The sequence below is a fragment of the Chinchilla lanigera genome, unplaced genomic scaffold (genome assembly GCF_000276665.1).
Source record: "Chinchilla lanigera isolate Chin_1 unplaced genomic scaffold, ChiLan1.0 scaffold00135, whole genome shotgun sequence".
Lineage (NCBI taxonomy): Eukaryota > Metazoa > Chordata > Mammalia > Rodentia > Chinchillidae > Chinchilla > Chinchilla lanigera.
In genome coordinates, this window is record NW_004955536.1 from 2,323,462 (window position 1) to 2,343,914 (window position 20,453).

The following is a 20,453-nucleotide window of genomic DNA, read 5'->3' on the forward strand; positions in this document are numbered from 1 at the left end:
AGTTTTTAAGAACACTGTGTTTGAAATCAGAAATGAGTCTTTTCAGATCCAGTTTTTCCACTTCCTATTTCTATGACTTTGATGTCATTGCATCATGGTTTTTTCATCTGAAAAATGAGCTAATTATATTCATGCAGTGGCTTTGAAGATTAAATATGGTGATACCAACCCCTTCACTCTTTTTTTTTTTAAAGCTTTCTTGTCTTGGCTTCGTTTACATTGCAAATTCTTTATCAGTAGGGTTTGCTCATAAGAGCAGACTACTGTGATTAATGGAGAATAAGGGATTTATTGTAAAAAAAGACCTTGTACAATAGCAACTGATGAGGTAGTCTGTGGAAGGCTGTTTCTTCCACATCTCCTGTTGGTCTGAAGTCAGGAAAGACAGACTTTTGAGGCCAAGGAGGGGAAACTGGTCTGTGAGGGATGGAAGAATGCAGAGCACAGAGTGGAGGTGGTATGTATCCTACTGCCTCCAGCACCTCCGTTGTGGAGATGATCTGCAAGACCTATAGGGTTCCTGCATAAGGTCCCCACTCTACATCTGAAGGCTGTGGCATCACAGAGGAGGATGTCACTAGCAACTAGGGCTATCCGTGGGCTTGGCTCTACCCTGTACATCTTAGGGAGATCACACTTCAGGGACAATCTGACACCAAGGAGTACTACTTTCTCCTTTGCTAGCCTGGACACTTTCCTTTGTCCTTACACAATCTCTGGAGGTAAGCTAATTCCTGTGGTTCTCAATACCATCTATGTTCCTCACTCTGGTGTATTTCCCACCCTGACATCCCTACAATTTGTGAGATATATTGAAGCTAGAAAGGCAAGATGAGAAAAGCATGGAGCTAGCACCCTGCCCCTCACCATGGTCAGACTTGGCTAATAGATGATGAATGAGGATGTATAACCTCTCTAGAGCACCCAGGGTACCCACCACTAACCTACTACAGTGGACATATGAGTTGAATTATATGTACTATCCCTACAGGAATAGGTAGGGTTCAGAGATGGAATTTAGGGGGAACAAACAGTAATATCAAGTAATCAAGTAGAAATCTTGAGGAAATAAAAATTTGTCTTAGCAGAAATCTCCATGGGAAAGGCTTAGGAGAATTGACTGATAGTAGTTTCAATATGAAAGTATGATAGTAGTTTCAATATGTGTGTCAGGATTCTCTCTCTCTCTCTCTTTCTCTCTGTCTCTCTCTCTCTCATACACACACACACACACACAATCTTTCTCTCTCACACAATCTCTCTCTTTCTCTCACATACACACTCAAAGCTTTAAGCACATCAATAAGCACAAGAGCTATGACTGTGCTTTTCTATTTTACACCGGTGAGACCATTTTGGGAATCCAGCCTTCAGTTTTAGGGTTGTAGTTTAAGACATCAGCAGCAAAAGGAAAGGCCACCGAGAAGGCCTAGATGGTGACACTGTGAGGAATATCATGTACACCGTAACAGACACTGTGTGAGTCCCTGCAAACTTTCAGTCTGATAGAGCGTTGGGGAACATGGTAACTTTCTTCAGTTGGCTGCATTTAATGAAAAGTGAGCAAATTTGTGCTGAAGACTCACTGCTGTGAAGCAGAACTCAGCTATGTTTGAGGCAGTGGCACGGTTGCCAGGAATTCCATGCTGATAGTAGTGCTGGAGCAGACATAAATGCCAATTCCATTTGTCAAAGCTAGAACACACTCATATATCCCCATGTGATGTTGGGCTAGACCACTGGTTTCCCTAGAATTTGCAGCTTTAAAAAGATCACTTGATTCCACTCTAGATTTTTCAATAACAATCACCTGGGTGAGACATAAAGATTTTTTTTTTTCTGGTACCAGGAATCGAACTTACGACCTTGCACTTGCCAGGCAGGTGCTGTGCAGCTGAGCTAAATCCCCAGCCCCAAAACGGGAGAGCATTTTATTTTTTATTTTATTTTATTATATATTAATTTATTTATTTATTTATTTATTTATTTATTTTTTCTAGTACCCGGAATCAAACTCACAACCTTCCGCTTGCCAGGAGGCGCTGTGCCACTGAGCTAAATCCCCAGCCCCTTGGGTGAGATATAGGATGTGTCTTTTGACAGCTCCCATCTGATTCTCACTTAGCAAGAGGACAGGTGTGACAATGTTTCTCTACGGGCTTCCATACTCTGTTGATTCTGTCCCTATTTGCCTGTTGCAGGAGGCAGTCTGCAGGGTGGTTGGAAGTGTGACCTCCTCTGAACAACAGCACTCTGGCCCAAACCCAGCTGTTTCCCACTGCCTCTGTCATTTTCACCAAAGTTCTCTTTTCTCTCAAATTCCTCATCTGTTCAATGTGTTCTGTACCAGCATCAGTGTATCAGTCAATGTATCCTGTAGCAGGATAATTATAGTATCTGCTCCTATGATGTTGGAGACAGAGAGGGATTAAATAGGCAAATGAGCAAAGTAAGTCTAACAGTACGCATAGGTAGCATGTATAGTATAACATTTAGCTATTACTTTTTATGCTGGAAGGTGACGAATCTATGTTCAAGACATTTTGATTAATGAATGTATAAGAAGTGAAAGAAAAAGAAATAATTCAAAACTAGACATTTTATTGACTTTATTTTTATATTATTAATCATCCTTCAAAATAGTTGCAGCTTTAAGGAACATTGCAGTACAGGACATATGTAAATATTCAATTGTTATACAGTTATCAAAGTATCAATATGAAGTTTAAACTCTCTTAATGTGAAAGGACCAAAATTCTAGGGAGTGAATGCTAGGAAGTGAAACCATGATAGAAGAAGTAAACATAGACAGAAAAGAGACAACTAAAATTCTAAGGCATGATCAAAGTTACTCAAGGTTTTCCATATCTGCATCCCATATCTTTACTCCTAGTATTGTCTTGCTCCCTAGGTTTGTTTATTATTTTTCTTCCAGGCCCATCACATCCAAATCCCTCAAAGAAACTATAATGCATGAATTAACTGACTTGTTAAGGTAAAGGACAGCAACGTGAAGATGAAGACCAGATTAAAGAGGTTCAAAGAATATGTTTCAGACCAAACATCTAGTTCACACATCCTAAAGGGCACTTCCAAGGTTGCATATGTATCCTAATCTCAGTCCATAATGCACCTTGCCCTACGGTACCCTTTCTTTGATTCTGCCCAATACATCTGCCTATGCCTCTCGTGGGCACATCCTACAATTCTCTTTTGTGTGTGTGTAAAAAGAGGTAATGAACCTCTTGGGGAGGGGTGTGCCTGAGGACCCTGTGTCCTCCTTACGGAAGGTCCTCAACCCTCATCTGGTAACAAATGAATGTAGTTTTTTTTTCTTTTTAATAAAGTGGAATTTCAGATGGTAGGCAAACAATCAGTGGGTTATGCTAGATTAATATATCTGGTAAATAATTTCCTAAATCAAGGTATAGACCATTTTCACTACTTTGAAAAACTCCCTCTTATCTCCTTCCTGTCAGACAATTCTCACCCCCAAAAGTATCACTGGTCTGAGTTCTGTTACCACAGACTAGCTTTGCTGTCTTAAATTTTATATGAATAGTATCATACAGTATCTGCTATTCTGTGTCTGACATCTTTACCTATATATAACCTATATATGCACTTCTTGAAGTGCATTTACAAAATTGCATTAATCAGTACAATCTTCAAAAATTTCCAATTATTATTCCATTGTATAAATATATCATAATTTATTAATTTTTTGTGTTGTTGGATATTATGGTTTGTGACTACATGTCCTCCCAAATCCTCATGTGGTCATACAACTTTTTCAAAGGTGGCTGAATCCAGAGTGTGTAATGCTGGGATTAAGGGTGTGTGATTAGTAAATCAGTCCTCTGATTGGTTTGGCACAGTTCTGGTTAGGAGTAAGGGAATAAGTTCTACACACATGCTATGACAGGTGGCCTGCATATAATATAAGGGATAGAATGAGTCTATAATATAGAGCATATAATATAAGGGATAGAATATATATACATAGAATATAATATGAGGGATAGAATATAATATAAGGGATAGAATGAGTCCCTCCTTTGTTATTTTTGCTGTCTTTCAACGTTATTAGCTGTTGACCCTCTGCCATGTACCACCCTGCCTTGGAGTCCACTGGTTATGGACCAAAATCTCTACAAAATATGAGCTATAAAAACATTTGCCCTCACTAACTATGGGTGTCAGGGACTTTGTCTCAGAAATGAAAAAAGTAATTACAACAAAATTTGATACCAGAAGTGGGGTTGTTGCTATGAAATTACTTGGCCATGTGGCTCAAGAGCCTTTAGAACTGGCTTCTGGGAAGGGGAATAGTTAGGAAAGGTTCAGAGATGCCAGCTGAAAAAGTAGACCTGGAACACCTGGAGTTGTACTGTATGGGAAATTCTGGTCACAGCTCAGAAGCCAAGAAAATTGGTAAAGACGAGACTCAGAAGGTATCTGCTGGGAAGAAAGACTGCATTGGCTGCTGGACTCCAGATGATGTGTTTTATGGCTTAGCAGAAAGTTTGTCTGCATTTTTCTCATGTCCAGAGACTTTGCCTGAAACAGATTAACAGCAGACTAATTAATCTTGCAGAAGAAATTTCAAGGCAGTCAAATGTTGAGGTGGTGGCATGGCTACTGTTGGGGGCTTCTAGCCAGATCTATGTTGAGAATCAAGAGCAAGGAGCCCAGAATAAGATTTAAAATGTGGTGAATTAGGCCAGAGAGGAAGCTCCAGTAAAGCTGTGGAGTGCAAAGATAGACCAAAGGATGGCTTGATTGCTGAGAAGGAACAGGAGAGTAGAAAATATGGCCTAAGAGCATCACAAGAAGCAGCAGGGCTCCAACCTTTGTAGCATCACACATGCAAAAGTGAAACACTTTGTTTTGAGAAAAAAACTCCAGAGCACCATGTTCCAGAACGGCAGTGGCCTAGAAAATTGGTTCCTTGGAATTGAGTTTAAAGTGCTCAGCAACACGGTTGCTCAACACCTACAGCCACGAGAGAAGGAGGCCTGCCTACTGCTACAGCTGGCAGCAGACCTAGCATCATCCATGTGGTGCTTGTTTTAGGTGCATGAACAATGGAAGAATTGTAGAGTCTGGAAAGTTTCCACCCATATTTCAGAAGAAATCCTGGGAGGCCAGGCAGGGTGCCCATGAGAGGGCAGTGTGTGAAGTTGTAGTTGTGAAGCCAAAGATGCTGTTGAGACCCCATAAGTTTTGAGAAGCCAGGAACTTGGACCATCTGAGAAAAACTGCAAGGAAGGAGCAGAGCAGTCCCAAAAGAGAGGCCGTGGGAGCTACTACCACTGGAAGTGCCATAGGGTCGGAGCCACCCAAGACCTTTGAAGTTCACATCTTGCCACAGATTGCCTCAGATCCTGCACATGGAACTACACAACTTAATGTTTCTCTGCTGAATGTTGGACTTACTTTGTTCCTATTCCTTATATGCCCCTGTTTGTAACTTTTGAAATGGAAATGTTTATCTTGTGCCATTGAAAGTTGGAAATGTTTAACTTTCTTTTCATTTGAACAGAGGTTCACACCTAAGCATTTGCCTTAAATCTAAGAGGAGACTTGGAACTTGGATTTTTCAGCAATGCTGAAACTGTTAGGACTTTGGCAACTTTTGGAGATGGACTAAATGCCTTTTGCTTAAAGGGATGTACATGAGTTTTTGTGGAGCCAGGAGCAGAAGGCTATAGTTCTTGTGTAGGTGTATCCCACAAAGCCTCATGCAGTCATAGGGCCTTTTCAGAGATGACTGAATCTAGAGTGTGTAATACTTGGATTAAAGGTATGTGATTAGTAAATCAGGCCATTGATTGGTGTGACACAGTTCTGAATAGGACTATGGGTATAAGTGCTACATTCACCATAAGGTAGGTACAATATAAGGGACAGAAAGAGTCTTTTCTCCCACCCTTGTTGCTTTTGCTGTCTTCTGGTGCCATGAACAGACCCTCTGCCATGTAGCACTCTGCCTTGCAACCAGCTAATTTTGGACTGAAACCTCTACAAACTGTGAGCTAAATAAATCTTCTGTCCTTTAACTTTAGGTGTTGGGTATTTTGTCTCAACAATCAGAAAAGTAAGACAATGGAAATTCATATTATTTTGAGTTTTGGCATTTATGAATAAACCTGCTATAAATATTTTGTATATTCACTTACATCTATACTAATTTTTTGTCCTACTAAGTATCTAGAAGTAGTATTTTTACAGGGTTAAGTACATGTTTAACAGCATAAGAAACTATCAAGTTGTTTTCCAAAGTAGTTATATTATTTTACAATCTCTTGAGGAATGTGTGAAATTTCAGTTGTTCCATGCAGTCATCTACATTCTTTAAAAATTAATTTTATTGATACCTTTTGGATATACATAATGATAACATTCATCATAAGGAATTTGTTCCTGTACATGATATATCTGGATTCTTCATGTTTTTCCTATTGCCTTCTCCTCTCTCACCTTCTTTTCCCTTCCTTATTGACAAAAGCTTTGTTTGCATTTCTTCTTTCTAGTCTCTTTTATTCCTTTTCCCTTCCTTCCTTTCTCCCTCCCCCTCCCTATTTCCCCTTCACATTTGACTATTTTCTTCCTATTTCACAGTATCTATGACACATTTTGATCCTTATTTACCCTTTTGGTTTCTCATATCAGAGAAACCATGCAATGTTTGAACATCTGTGTCTGATTTATTTCACTTGGGAGTATGGTCTCAAGGTCCATTCATTTACCTAGAAATGTCTCAAGTTTATCCTCCTTTATGGCAGAGTAATACTACATTGTGTAAAAAAACCCCCACATCTTCTTTATCCATTCATCCGTTGATGATCTTCTGGGCTATTTGCAAGATTTATCTATTATAAAGTGTGCTGCTCTAACGTGGTTTTGCATATATCACTGCGGTATAATGCTTTTACTTCTTTTGAGAAGATACCAAGAAGGGAAACAGCTGGATCACGTGGAGTTTCTATACTTAGTTTTTTGAAGAATCTCCACAGGTTTCCACAGTGGCTGCACCAGTCTACATTCCCACCAACAGAGAAGGGATCCTTTTCCCCACAATCATGCCAGCATTTGTTATTGGTTGATTTCTTGATGGTAACCATTCTTTCTGGAGTGACATGAAATCTCATTGTTGTTTTAATTTGCATCTCTCAAATGACCCATGATTTTGACAATTTTCATGTATTTATTTACCATTTGTACTTTTCCATCTGAGAAATGTCTATTTATTTCAGATGCTCACTTGTGGACTGGGTCTTTATATTTGGGGGGTCCAATTTTTTTTGAGTTCTTTGTGTATTATAGATATTAGTCCTTTGTCTGAAGAATAGCGGGCAAAATAATTTTCCTATGCTGTGGGTTGTCTCTTCACTGTGTCAGTGGTTTTTTTTTTTTTTTTTTTTTGCTATCCAAAAGCTTTTTAATAAGATGAGATCCCAGTTCTTGATTCTGTGTGATAGTTCCTGTACAATCATGGTTTTGTTCATAAAGTCTTTACCTACACAATGTCTTCATGAGTTCTGCCTAGTCTATCTTCCAGCAGATTCAGTGTTTTTGTTTTAATATTTAGATCTTCGATCCATTTTGATTTTAGTTTAATGCATGGTGGCAGATATGGGTCTAGTTTTAATCTTTGGCATGTGGAAAGTCAATTGTTCCAGCACTATTTATTAAAGAGGATGTCTTTCTTCCAGTAAATGTGTTTGGCCCCTTTGTCAAAAATAAGGTGGTTGGGTGTGTTTGGAGTTGTTTCTACATCTTCTAGTGGTGTTCCACTGATCCTCAGGTGTTTTGTGTTTTTTTTTTTTTTTTTTTTGCAATACTGTACTGTTTTTATCACTGTAACTTTGTGATGTAGTTATATATAGATATATAAGGTCATCAGTGATTGGGATGCCCCATGCTTTGCTGTTGTTGCCCAGAATTTCTTTTGTTATTCTAGGTCTCTTCTGATTCAAATGAATTTTAAGATTACATTTTCTAATTCTGTGAGATATGCTATTGGTATTTTGATCAAAATTATATTAAATCTGTTTGGAATTTGGGAATATGGCCATTTTCACTTTATTGATTCTTCTCTTACCCAAGAACAAGGGCTATCTTTCCATTTTCTAATATCCCCTTTGCTTTCCTTTTTCAGAGTACTTTAGTTTTCAATGTAAAGGTCTTTTAATTTCTTCACTAGATTAATTCCTAAACTTATTACACTTTATTGGATGCTATTGTGAAAGGTATGGTTTCTGTAATTTCTCTCTCAGTGAGTTTGCTATTTGTGTACAGGAAGAGTCTTCATTTTTTTGTGTTGAGTTTATATCCAGCTATGTGATTAAATTTGGTTATTAAATCTAGAATCTTTTGGTGTTAATTTTGGGGTCTTCTATGTAGACTATCATGTCATTTGGAAATAATGATGATTTAGTTTCTTCACTTTCTATCCTTATTCCTTTTATTTCTTTCTTTTGTCTAATTACTCTGGCTATTTTTTCCAGGACTATATCGAATAAGAGTGGTGAAAGTGAATATTCTTGTCTTCTTCCTGATTTTAGAGTGAAAACTTTCAGTTTTTGTCCATTTAGTATGATATTGGCTGTTGGTTTGTTATCAAAACAGTTTTGATAGAGACCATCTATTCCAATTTTCTGTATGGTTTTTATCATGTATGGGTGTTAGACTTTGTCAAATTCCTTTTCTGTGTCTATTGGAATTATTACGTGTTTGTTGTCTTTGCTGCTGTTGATACAGTTTACTACATTTATTTATTTGCATATGTTAACCATCCCTGTATCCTTGGAATGAAACCTATGTGGTCACTGTGTATAATCTTCTTGATAATTTGCTGCATTTTCTTTGCTGATATCTTACTAAGGATTTTTCTTATTTTAAAGAGAAAACAAAAGACAAAAAAAACAACCCAATAAAGTGATAAAGCATTTCAAAACAAGATGTTGTAAATTAACAATGGTTGCTATATTCCGTATTGTTATCTTCAAAATATTTGCTCAGATTATCAGGTACAGGCATGCAAAACTGATAAAAATTATAAGCATTAATGGTTCCTGCCAATGAACTAATAGAAATTCTTTGTGCAATTATCTTAGCTAGCTTGTGTATATATACATATCTTTTTCCCATTCCTTCTTCTCTCTTTACCCTTATCCCAATTGTTCTTTTCTCTTGAGCAGTTTCTTTCCCTTGAAATGAAAATATCATACCACAGTGATATATGTGTGTCCATACTTATGACATTACAATTTGTAATAGCTAAATCTTGGAAACAACCCAAATGTCCAGGTATGGATTAAAACCAAGGAATGTATTTAAAAATGTGGCATTTTTATACAGTGGAGCACTACTTAGATAGAAAGAATGATAAACTCAAGGCTTTTACAGCTATCCATCTTATTTGGATGCAGCTAGAGACCATACTCATAAGTCAAATAAATCAGAATTGCATGCATAAACATCATATTGTCTCCCTAGTGTAAGAAACTGAAAGAGTAAATACAATCCAAAAGATATAATAGCTATAGAGAAAGGGAAAGAAACTTACTGAGGATTTTTGTATCTATGTTCAATAAGGAGATTGGCATTTAGCTTTTTTTTCCTTTGTTTTGTTTGTTTGGTTGGTTGATTGGTTGGTCAGATTCTTCTCTGATTTTGGTATCAGAGTAATGCTTAATTCCAGTAATTATTTTGGGTGTATTCCTTCTCTTTCCATTTCATTATGGTGTTTCAGGAGTAGTGGCATTAGATCTTCTCTAAATCTCTCCTAAATTCAGCCATGAATCTATCAGGACCTGAACTTTTTTTTGTGGTATATTTTTAATCATATATTCAACTTCATTGATTGACATCTGGTTATTAAAATTTTTTATATCTTCTTCATTCAGCTTTGATAATTCATATATTACTTGGAATCTGTCCGTTTCTCCTGTTTTCCATCCTATTAGAATACAGGTTCTTGAAACAGGTATAGATGATCTTTTGGATTTCTGCAGCATCCATTGTGATTTCATCCTTTTCATTCTTAATTGCATGGAATTGAGTCTTTCCTTTCTTTTTTTGGTAAGGTTAGCTGGGGTTGTTAATTTTATTTAATCTTTTAAAAAACCAACTCTTTAATTCATCGATTCTTTGTATTGTTTCCTTAGTCTCAATTGCATTTATTTCTGCTTGGATCTTTATAATTTCTTTCCTTCATTGATGACAAATGATGTTGAGCACTTTTCATGTGCTTAATGATCATCTTTATATCTTCTTTTACCACATACCTGGTCAGGTGTTTTGCCATTTCAAAAACTGTGTTCCTTGTCTTTTAATTATTGGTTTGTAGGAATTAATTCTACATTCTGGACACAAGTCCTGCATTAGATACATGTATTGCAAATATTTTTCCCACGTGGTAGATTATCTCTCTGTCTTCTTAGTAGAGTCTTTTTTAAACAAAAGCCTTTAATTTTTGCAAAATACAACTTACCATTTTTAAGAACAATGGATAATGTTTCCTAGGGAATGTTTTCCTATCTTATGTTTCTGAAGATATTCTTTGCATTTTATCTTTATTTCCCTTTATAACTTCATCTATCTTTAGCCTTCCTTCATAATTCCTCTTCTACTTTCAAACCTTTTCTTTTTACTTTATTTCTCAGATCCCATATTTGAGCAAAATCCTGTGACACTTGTCTTTCTGCATATACTTATTTAACTTAACATAATCTTGAGTTCTATTCGTTTCCCTGTAAATGACATAATTTTGTTCCTGTGTTGTGTGTGTATCATATTTTCTTTATCCACACTTTTGCTGGTAGCCCTAGGCTGATTCTATAAGTTGAAAGTGCCACAATAAATATCTCCTTAGCTTTTATAACATATCTTTGGATACTCCAGTGTGAGTCCTCAAGCTTTTTTTTTTCTCAATTGTTGTCGCTAGTCTATGTCCCGCATACAACCTGTTCTGAGATTAGAACCCACAGCCTCACACATGCTTAGGAGGCACTCTACCACTGAGCTACTTCTCCAACCCTAGATCTTTTGATTTTTAATAAAGTTTAGAAACTTCATGTCTATTTTCATAAAAAGACTCTTGGGACTTATATATATTTGCAAAGAATTTACAGAAGAACTGATATCATAATATTATTTCTTTTAGTTCATAACTATTATATATATATATATATATTCACTCTTAATTTCTCTTAAAGGCATTTGCAATTTTCAATTTTGTATAATCTTTGTTATATCTATTCCTGATATTTTAAAATTTTTTGATACAAGTATAATGGTATTAAAAGTTGCCTTTCCTATTGGTTGCAGTTATTTCAAGAATATAATTGAATTTTACCTATTTGCCATGTATAGGATAAGTTTACTGACTTCACCTAATTTGGTTATTTTGTAAATCCCTTAGGATTTTCTGTATAAAAAGCAGTATCTTCTATGAGTAAATAAAAGTTTAGTTCTTCATTTCCAATCTATATACCTTTTATATAGATTTATATTTTCTGTTCTGATGGCATGGCCTAAAATTTCCAGTGTAGTGTTGAATAGGGATGATAAGAGTGGCATTCTTGAACCAGGAAGAAAGAGATAATAAAGAGAAGAAATTAATGCAGTAGTAAACAAATGACAGGAATAAAATGTAACAAAACTAAAATCTTCTCTCAGAAAATATTAATATCAATATTACTTCTTAGCAAGACTGGTGGAAGTTTATTAAAAAGCCAAATTACCAGAACCAGAGAATGGATATCAATATTAATTCCATGGAGATTTTAAAATGACAATGAAAGAATATTACAAACAGCTTAGAGGCAGATGCATATTTAACATGCACAAGACACTGTATTTGATCCAGCACTGCCAAAAATAAAGTGACATTCTAAGCTTTTCTCTTTTTCTGTAAGCCCTTGTCCAGTTTTTTTTTTTAACCATTTAATATAACATTGGCTGTAGTTCTTCATAGATAGTCTTTACCAACTAAAGCCCTCTAAATTTTACTGAGAATTTTGGTCATGAATGGATACCGAAATTTATCAAATACTCTCATCTGCATCTATTGATATTTTCTGCTTCCTCTATGTTCCAAGATTTTATATAAAACTGGTTGTAATCCTATAATATTTAACAAGATTCTGCAGTGAAATCCTGTAGGTTTAGTTGGGCCTTTATTTTTGGAAAGTTATGATGACAATTATAATTTTTTTAATAAATGACTATCCTGACTTTCTGTTCCATCTTCTAGTAAACTGGATTTTAAAAGTGCCTGCCCATCATATACATGTTATGAGATTTATTTGAATAAAAAATTATTTACAATTTTTTTGGGGGGGGATTGGAATTAAACTCATGATCTCATGCTTGCCAGGCAGGCATTGTGGTGCAGAGCTATATTCCTGGCTGTTTACAAAATTTTTTATTGTCCTATTCCAATGTCTGTAGAATCTATATTGATATTCATTCTTTGATTTTGGTCATTTGTGTTTTTTAATAAACTTACACCAGGCTGACAAAGAGGTGACAATTATACTAATCTTTTCTAAGAAGCAGAATTTAGCTTTGTTAGTTTTTTTCAGTAGATTGTTTTCTATTTCACTGATTTCTTCTCTTAATTATTTTCTTTCTCTTGCCTAACTTGGGTTTAATTTGCTTGTCTTATTTTATTTCTTAGCTTTAAAACTATGAGCATTGATTTTTTAGTTTTTTGTTTCTTTGATACAGAATCTCATTCCATACTCCAGGCTGGCCTTGAACTTGTTAGTAGCCCAGACTGGCCTTTAATTCTTCAGGCTTCTGAATGCTAGGATCATAGGTGTTCGCCACCATGCCTGGATTGACCACTGATTTTAATCCTTTCTTTTCTTCTACTGTAAAATTGTAACTCTCTTTCTAAAAACTGTTTTAACCCTATATTTTTTAATGTTGTATTTTTGGGGGGGATCTTTATGAGACAGAGTCTGGCTATGCAGTTCAGGCTGACATTGAGCTCACTATGTAGCCCAGGCTGGTCTTGAACTCACAACAATCCTCCTGCCTCAGCCTCCTGAGTGCTGAGATTTCAGGCATGCACCATTGCACCAGGCAACATGTTGTATTTTCCTGATTATGCATTCAAAATATTTTAAATTTTCATTTGGATTGTTTCTTTGATCGTGAGCTATTTAGAAATGTTTTAGATATTTGATGAATCTCTTTGCTATTTATTTCTAACTTGATTGAGTTGTAGTCAAATAAGATAATTGTTTGAAATTTGTAAGATTTTTAAAGGCTCATCAATATGCACTTTAAATTGATTCTGTTCCTGCATACACTTAAAAAGGTCATTTTTTCCCCAGTTGTTGAGTACAGTGTTTAATATCAGTTAATACAAAATGACTGATACTTTTGCTCAGATACTGTTTTCTAACAAGTACGATTAAGATCTCCTATTATTGTGGCCTTATCTATTTCTTCACTTAGTTTTGTCAGCTTTTACCCTTCTTGCCCTTTGTTCTTATCCTTTGCAGTATTATACTGCAGTTATATTCTCCTGAGGAATTCTCCTTTTCTCATAAAACATCCTCTGCATCTCTGGTGAAATATCTTGTTATGAGGTTTATTTTATCTAATATTAATTGAAGCACTTCTACTTTCTTTACTTCCTGTCTTTGTGGTATCTCTGTACTTTCAACATATGCGACACAAAGCACAACTTTTGAAATCATGTATGTTTGGATCTTGGTTTCTATAAACAAGACTGATAACTTCAATATGTTGAAAGTTTAATCCATTCACATGTAATGTGATTATTACTCTGATTGAATTTAGCTTTATCATTTTGCTATTTGTTTCCTGTTTTATTTTTCTGTTCCTCCTTTATGACTCTAATCAAATACTACTTATTATTACAGTTCATATTCTCTTCTCTTTATCATTGCTTTATAAAGCTTTTTCAATACTTTTTACCATTGTACTTTTAGTAGTCATTCTAAGAGATTACTGAATTATCAGCCTTAAATTATCACTATTTACAATTACCATTGTACCATTTCATGTAATATGTAACAAGCTTGTTCTGCTTCAGCTCATTCTTGTGTTTTTGTTCTCATATTTTACATGTACATACATGAGAAATAACATAATACACAATACAGTGTCATAATTTTGTTTCACATCCGGTCTTCAGGTAAATTAAGAGGAAATTTAAAAGATTCATTTCCATGTATCAATCATTTCTGGTGTTCTTGATCTTTTCTACAGATTTGAATTTACATTTAGTGCTTGTTTCTACCTTGAAGAACTTTTTATAGCATTTCTTTAATATAAGTTGTTGGTCAATGTATTTTTATTGATTATGAATACTCTTGGTCTACTTTCACTTCTGCATGAGTTTTTCCTGGGAGTAGAATTCCAGATGGAAAATGTTGTTTAAAAAAATTGTATTGCTTCTTTCTTCTCCTCCACCACCTTTTATTCCTTGGACAAGTCGATCCTATATTCCCTTCTAACCCTGTGTACTTGACATTTCTCCTCCTGAGACCACTTTCTGCCCAGATCTTCATATCACAGGCGAATTACCGTCCTCCTGTTTTATTTTATACTTTCCAGACAACTCTCTTGGCCAAAAAAGATCACTCTTCTTCCTACTCCCTCTCTCATTGTCCTGCTCACTTCCTGTGCAACACTCTCAGGCTTTATTGATTGTTTCTTGTCTGTCTTCCTGTGTAGCTCCGTAAGAAAAAGTGCTCAATCTTAATCTCTCCTATATTCTGGGTGTTCAGCAAAATACCTTGCACCATAATAACGACTCAGTGATGTTTCTTTAATGTAGAATAGAGGTGACCAGACCCATAGGACTTGAAAAGACATACTGAGTAGTCACATTCTGGTAAACTCTCCAGAACCATCTGTTTTATAAACACTGTTGAGAAGATTTCCAGATCTAAGTTAGCAGCAGTCTCCTCCTCTTGTTCCCATAAGGACTCCTTTCCCTCACCGTGATCCCTGCGGTGGTCCCCTGAGGAATTTCTGCTTCTGGATGTGTCTTCTCCCTTCAGCGGGATGGTCTGCCAGCTCCTTTGCAGGCAGGGACTGTATTTTCTAACACATGTTTGGCAATCCTATAGAAATAACCTTTAAGCTTGTAAAGATTTTAGGATACCCTCAATATGTTACTGTGTTAAAAGTGAACGGAGTAAGAAAATTAGCGTTTTAGGTTTAGTAATAGGATTCTCTAGTTCCCTAAGGAAAAAGGAGCCATAACATTTTGAATTAATCAGGATTTCAGCTGAGTGTTAATGAAGCACTAAGTTCCCACCAAGGACACTATGCCTTGTGAGGGGGAGACTGCCTCTGCCCCTTCTCTACCTTTGTTCTTTATATGCAAGGCCTCTCCAGTTTATGATCCCTGTAGTTTGCCTCGCAATAAACTGCCAAGTATTTCCTGCCCACGCCTCTGTTTGGCTGCAGAGCATGAGAACCATTATGGAAACAACAGATCAGAATATTTTTTAGATTTTTTTGGTGTTCTTAAAAGTGCCATTTTTTAAGCATAAATATTTATGCCTATTGCTAAGCTGAACCTCCATTTATTATGAAGGGACCTTCCATTAGTCTGTAGTCTGAAGAGGACGCATATACACAGTATTTACTGTTTATTATGACAAGATTGATGGGGAACTTTGGAGGGAGTAATGCCTGAAGCTGGTTCTCATATTTTGATTCCATGCATAAAAGAGCAGAAAGGATCGGCCCTGGCTAAGCATTCAGACAACTTCCAGCTTCCCCAGGCTGGTTGTGATAATTTATGGCCTCTGGGTGCGCAGACCACTGTAATCTCTGAATCATGCACACCTGTGAAAAGGAAAGGCAATGTAAGCACAGCTCTTTTTTTACACAATAGCTCTCTTTTTATTTATTTTTTCATAGAAGGCCCAGTATTCTTCTGACACTTTCAAGTTCTTCCAAAGGAGCACAAGGGAGAGTTCTTTTTAGAGCATGAACATGTTGTGAGGGTGGGGTCATGCTCTGAAACTGCTTCATTCCCAGATTTCATTCAAAGTCCACAAAATCCATCTATGCAGGGCAAGCCCAGGCCTCCGCATGAACACACAGTTGCAGGAGGAGCATCCCCTGTTGGGAGGCTGAAGGCTGAATGTCATTCCCGAGCTTATGGGGAGATTCAGTAGTTCTCTGGTTTATGTCTGAACCGGCAAGCTGAACCTGGGAAGTTCTGAGTCTAGATATTTGTAATTTCATTGTTGTTTCTTTTTTCTTCCTTAATTAAATTTACCATTTTTTGTGCTAGATCAAACTCCAGTCTGTGGACTTCAGTGCAAGTGCCCCTGCACCTGCCTTAAAATGATTTTTGTGGAACTATCTGTATGTCAGTGCCCACTTACGTGTCTTAAACAAAACCCAAAATGGGTTCATTCTCCTACTGGCAGCTCGGTTTGATATTACATTTCAAACAGGCTGCTCTGAAATGTGTGCCAGGCCATTACAGTGTGAAAGTCTCCAGGAAGCTCTGCTTTTTGCTCCTCTCAGAGAAGTAAACACAAACTTGGCTACATGCTAACATTTAGTAAGCAGAATTCATTGGTCTGGACAAAGGAAACCTTATTCTTGTCCTCCATGGCTCATTCAAATTAGGTCTGTGGAGTGCCTGTGCTCCCTCCCTGGGATAAGAGTTACAGCGCACCATGAATTTTCACTGTCAAGTATAGAGTCTTTTACTCATTCATAGATAACATAAAGTATCCATTTCCTTTATTAATGTATCCAAGATAGAGCCATCTGTTTGGAATAACTCACAAATTTTCAAACATTTGCTATTGTCTTGTCCAGCACAGTTCTTGGGAGGGCTGCCTTCTTGCCATGGGAAAGACAGGATGGTAGATCTCTCTCCTTTACTCTGCCTGGAGTTTGCTTGTCTTCTGGGACTTTTGCTTTTCTTCATTTTACTCTGTAGCTGCCTCTGGTTCCAGGGCTGAGGGATGCAAAGTGGGAGGTTAGAAATTCTTGGGAAAGGAAAGTTTACATGACAGGTATCACACAGCACGAGTGTGACTGCTGCTGGTGGGGCAGAAGTTACCACTTGACACTTCTCCCAGGCTTCTTCATGGTTTTGTGGAAACTTGCCATCACTTAATATTATGGGCTAAGAATCTCATCTGAGGCCACTTGAAACACCAAGATGCTCAGCTGAGCACCTCCAGCATCTGGATGCAAAGGTTTCTTGTTATATTTATTAGTTCATATTAGTGATACTTTGGAGTGGGATTCACCAGGACATTTTTTTCAGGAGTCTCTTTACCTCGACCTTAGTTGGCCCTCTTGAATAGTATCTGAGATATCACCAAAGCAGCAGCTCCCATGCTTGATATGTACATACTCTGGGGAGAACTCTTACATATCCTTTATTCTGATAAGCTCTGAGAAGGCCCAACTCTGCCACCTCTTGTACTTTGCCATTGGAGATGTTAACAAGCCACAGACTCTGGCCCTTTGTATCTTGCAGGTGGTACGAGAGTTCAGCACAGTGAGATAGGCTGTAGGCTCACTCAGTGACCCCACTGTGGCTCTCTTTAGGTAAGGTAGAAGAACATGTACAACTCTCATGTTCTGAGAGACTCTCTACCTGTTATTTTCTTCTCTAGTGTCCTTGTAGACTTTTGGCTGTTAAGTGGTCCCTTCAGGGTTAAACACTCTGGTTCTTGCTCACTCCTTTTGAGTATGTTGGCATAGTACTCCCTTCATCCACTTTTTCAATGTGAGTGCACACTGCCGTCTGTATTCGCGGACTTCAGTGCAAGGGTTCAACTTGGACCCTGAGACATAAAGTATTCTGTGTTTGCATCACTTAAAAATCATTAGCTAACTTATATTGATTACTTGGGCTGGGGGTATAGCTCAGTGGCACAAGCACTTGTCTGGCAAGTGTGGGGTCATGAGTTCAATTCCCAGTACAAAAAAAAAAAAAAAGATATATTGATCACTGGTTGGATACCAGATTCTCTCACGGATGTCATATCTCACCCATCTACCTTCCCCAAACCAAAGCCTAGAGAAGTCAAACAATTTGCCTAAAGTGACCTAGGCAACAAGTTGCAAAGCTCTTCCAATTAGTGTACATGATTTCATTCTTGGAAAAACAGAAAACTTTGCTTAGAAGGAAAATATAATGTACTAATTAGAGAAAATTGCTACAGCTGTTTAATATCCTGGTTTTTACATTGGTAAGACCAGAATTTCATGGAAAAACTAGTAACAGCCATTCTCACTTGCCAAACATGTTCATAGCTCTTATTCTCTTAGTTATTGCAGCAATGTTGTGATGTGGATGGGCTTGTTTTCATCTTATAGATGAGAAACGAGGGACAAGAAGGAGTGATATTACTTCCTCCAGGTTATAGAACTAGGATGATGGATCCAAGGTATAAATCCAAAGTTTAAGTTCATGACTGACTTTTCTTTTCTCTGTACTCTGAAGGAAAACCCTAGGTGAAGGAATATGTTTCACTGTGGGTCTCTGAGCCGTGACATAAGTTTAAAGTTATTTGATTAAAGCTGCTTTGTTGCATAAGTTTTCTATAGAAGTCAATAATACAACATAATTGAAATTTTTACTAAACTGCTTGAAAGCAAAGAGCATCTTAGTCATCTTGCAATTCACCATGATGGCCCAGAGTGATACTATCTTTTTTTTTTATTTTAAAAATAAAAGGAGGAAAACATTAACAGACAGACAAACTTTTACAAAATAGCAGAAATAATTAAATGAATAACTAGGTGAATGCATAGATATTCTTTTAATTTGTCTGATGGAGAGTAAGACTTTGTATGAAACAAATTGCTACATTGTCCTTCTCCTGGGTATTTACATCATATAAGATAATTGCAGAAGAAAATGCTAAATAAATAATGTCTAACGTTGTGCTTCCAATTCTGCTGTGGAAGGAAGTAGGAAAGGAATCAGGATAGGGTTTTCCTTTGATGTTCTAAATTTCACTGCACAGGTGACAGGCAGCTATGTCTACATGCCTTAGGGAACAAGTACAAAGCGTCTTTGAGTTACAAAATGTCCAAAAATATTTTGCTTCAATGCAAAGAAGTATGATCCCATAATTCAGACATCTTAAGTAGAGCAGGCTGCTACTGTCCACTCACCTATCCACTGAGGGTCTCATTAGCTGGGCTCCGGAAGCCAGGTGCGGTGCGGTTGGTGGGGTGCATCGAAGTCCTCATGTACTCCGTCCCTGAACTTGTGAATGTGTTCTAACTCAGGCAGGTGGCTGATGAGGAAGGCAGCTAATCAGGTCTGTCTGTTGTCCACAGGTCTGCGGCGCACTTACAGATGTACCATCTGCAGTGTCTCCCTAAACTCCATAGAACAGTACCATGCCCACCTGAAAGGATCCAAACACCAGACCAAGTAGGTATTCCACGTTCTCAGCTCTGGTCCTTCCCTGGGGGGTTGTATGGAAGGTGGCTAAAAGTCAACCATGATACTATCTCCAAAGTTACCTTCGTATTTACACTATTTAAGCCTCTAGAATCTGCCTGGCATCACTGAAGAACGGCTTCTTCTCACTTTTTTGGCACAATAATGGCAGTGTTGTTGTTTTCATTTTTTCAAACATAATTCAGCACATTTTTATGGACATCAGGAAACTCTTAGATCTATACTAAGTGTTTAAATAAACAGGTTACACCTATTTGTAGCATGTGCCAGATTTTGTTGCATAGTTAAATTCTGTGATTTCTTTCGCTTCCTTTTTCTGGATGAATATTGCCAATTGTTATAAAAATTTAATAAATCCCCTGGTATAAATGACTCAGTCATTTATATACATAGCTGTTGGCAATTAAATGGGAGCTTATTCTATTTTTTTCCCAAAGATTCTCATCATTTTAAACTGGAAAGGGTTAACCAGATGTCATTGTACCTACATCTATACTATGCATCCCTTTAACACCACTAACACCCTTGGCATTGTGAGCATTTTAAAGAAGCTGCTAGGGCTACTAACAAAATGCTAATAAAATAACAAAAGCAAAGGATGTTTCAAAGAGATGTAATTTTTCTGGATGTAATTGTTTTTATTCCTTTAATATTCATGAAAAAATCATTTCATGGATTTGACTGTACCTAGGCCTCATGAATAATGTATGATTTCATCCAACATGTTGAGTGCCCGCTACATGTGCGACTTTAAGTTGTGCTCTAAGGAAGAAAAGGTGAAGAACTGCAGTTCTTCCTTTCATGCAGCACCTCCCAGCCTGGGGTGACAGCAACGGAAAGGGGCAGGCTGTGCTAAACACCCTGTGTGCACCCACACCCTGGAGAAGAGGGGAGGGAGCAACACAGGTGGCTTTACGGGGACTGGAGCAGAGGCCGAGCTCGGGAGGGTGAGGCTGAGGTTGTGTGACACTGTGTCCCTGGCCCCTAACGT

The 20,453-nt window shown here is 37.2% G+C and overlaps 1 protein-coding gene across 3 annotated transcripts in view; it reads left to right on the forward strand.

Moving 5' to 3' along the window:
- The window catches only part of Zmat4 (zinc finger, matrin-type 4), a 374,900-nt gene that overhangs the window by 301,672 nt on the left and 52,775 nt on the right, over window positions 1-20,453 (forward strand). For all 3 annotated transcript variants that reach the window (XM_005410534.2, XM_013507717.1, XM_013507718.1), the window contains one exon: window positions 19,336-19,432. In XM_005410534.2, coding sequence (XP_005410591.1) covers window positions 19,336-19,432 — 97 coding nt within the window. The remainder of the gene's footprint in view (window positions 1-19,335; window positions 19,433-20,453) is intronic.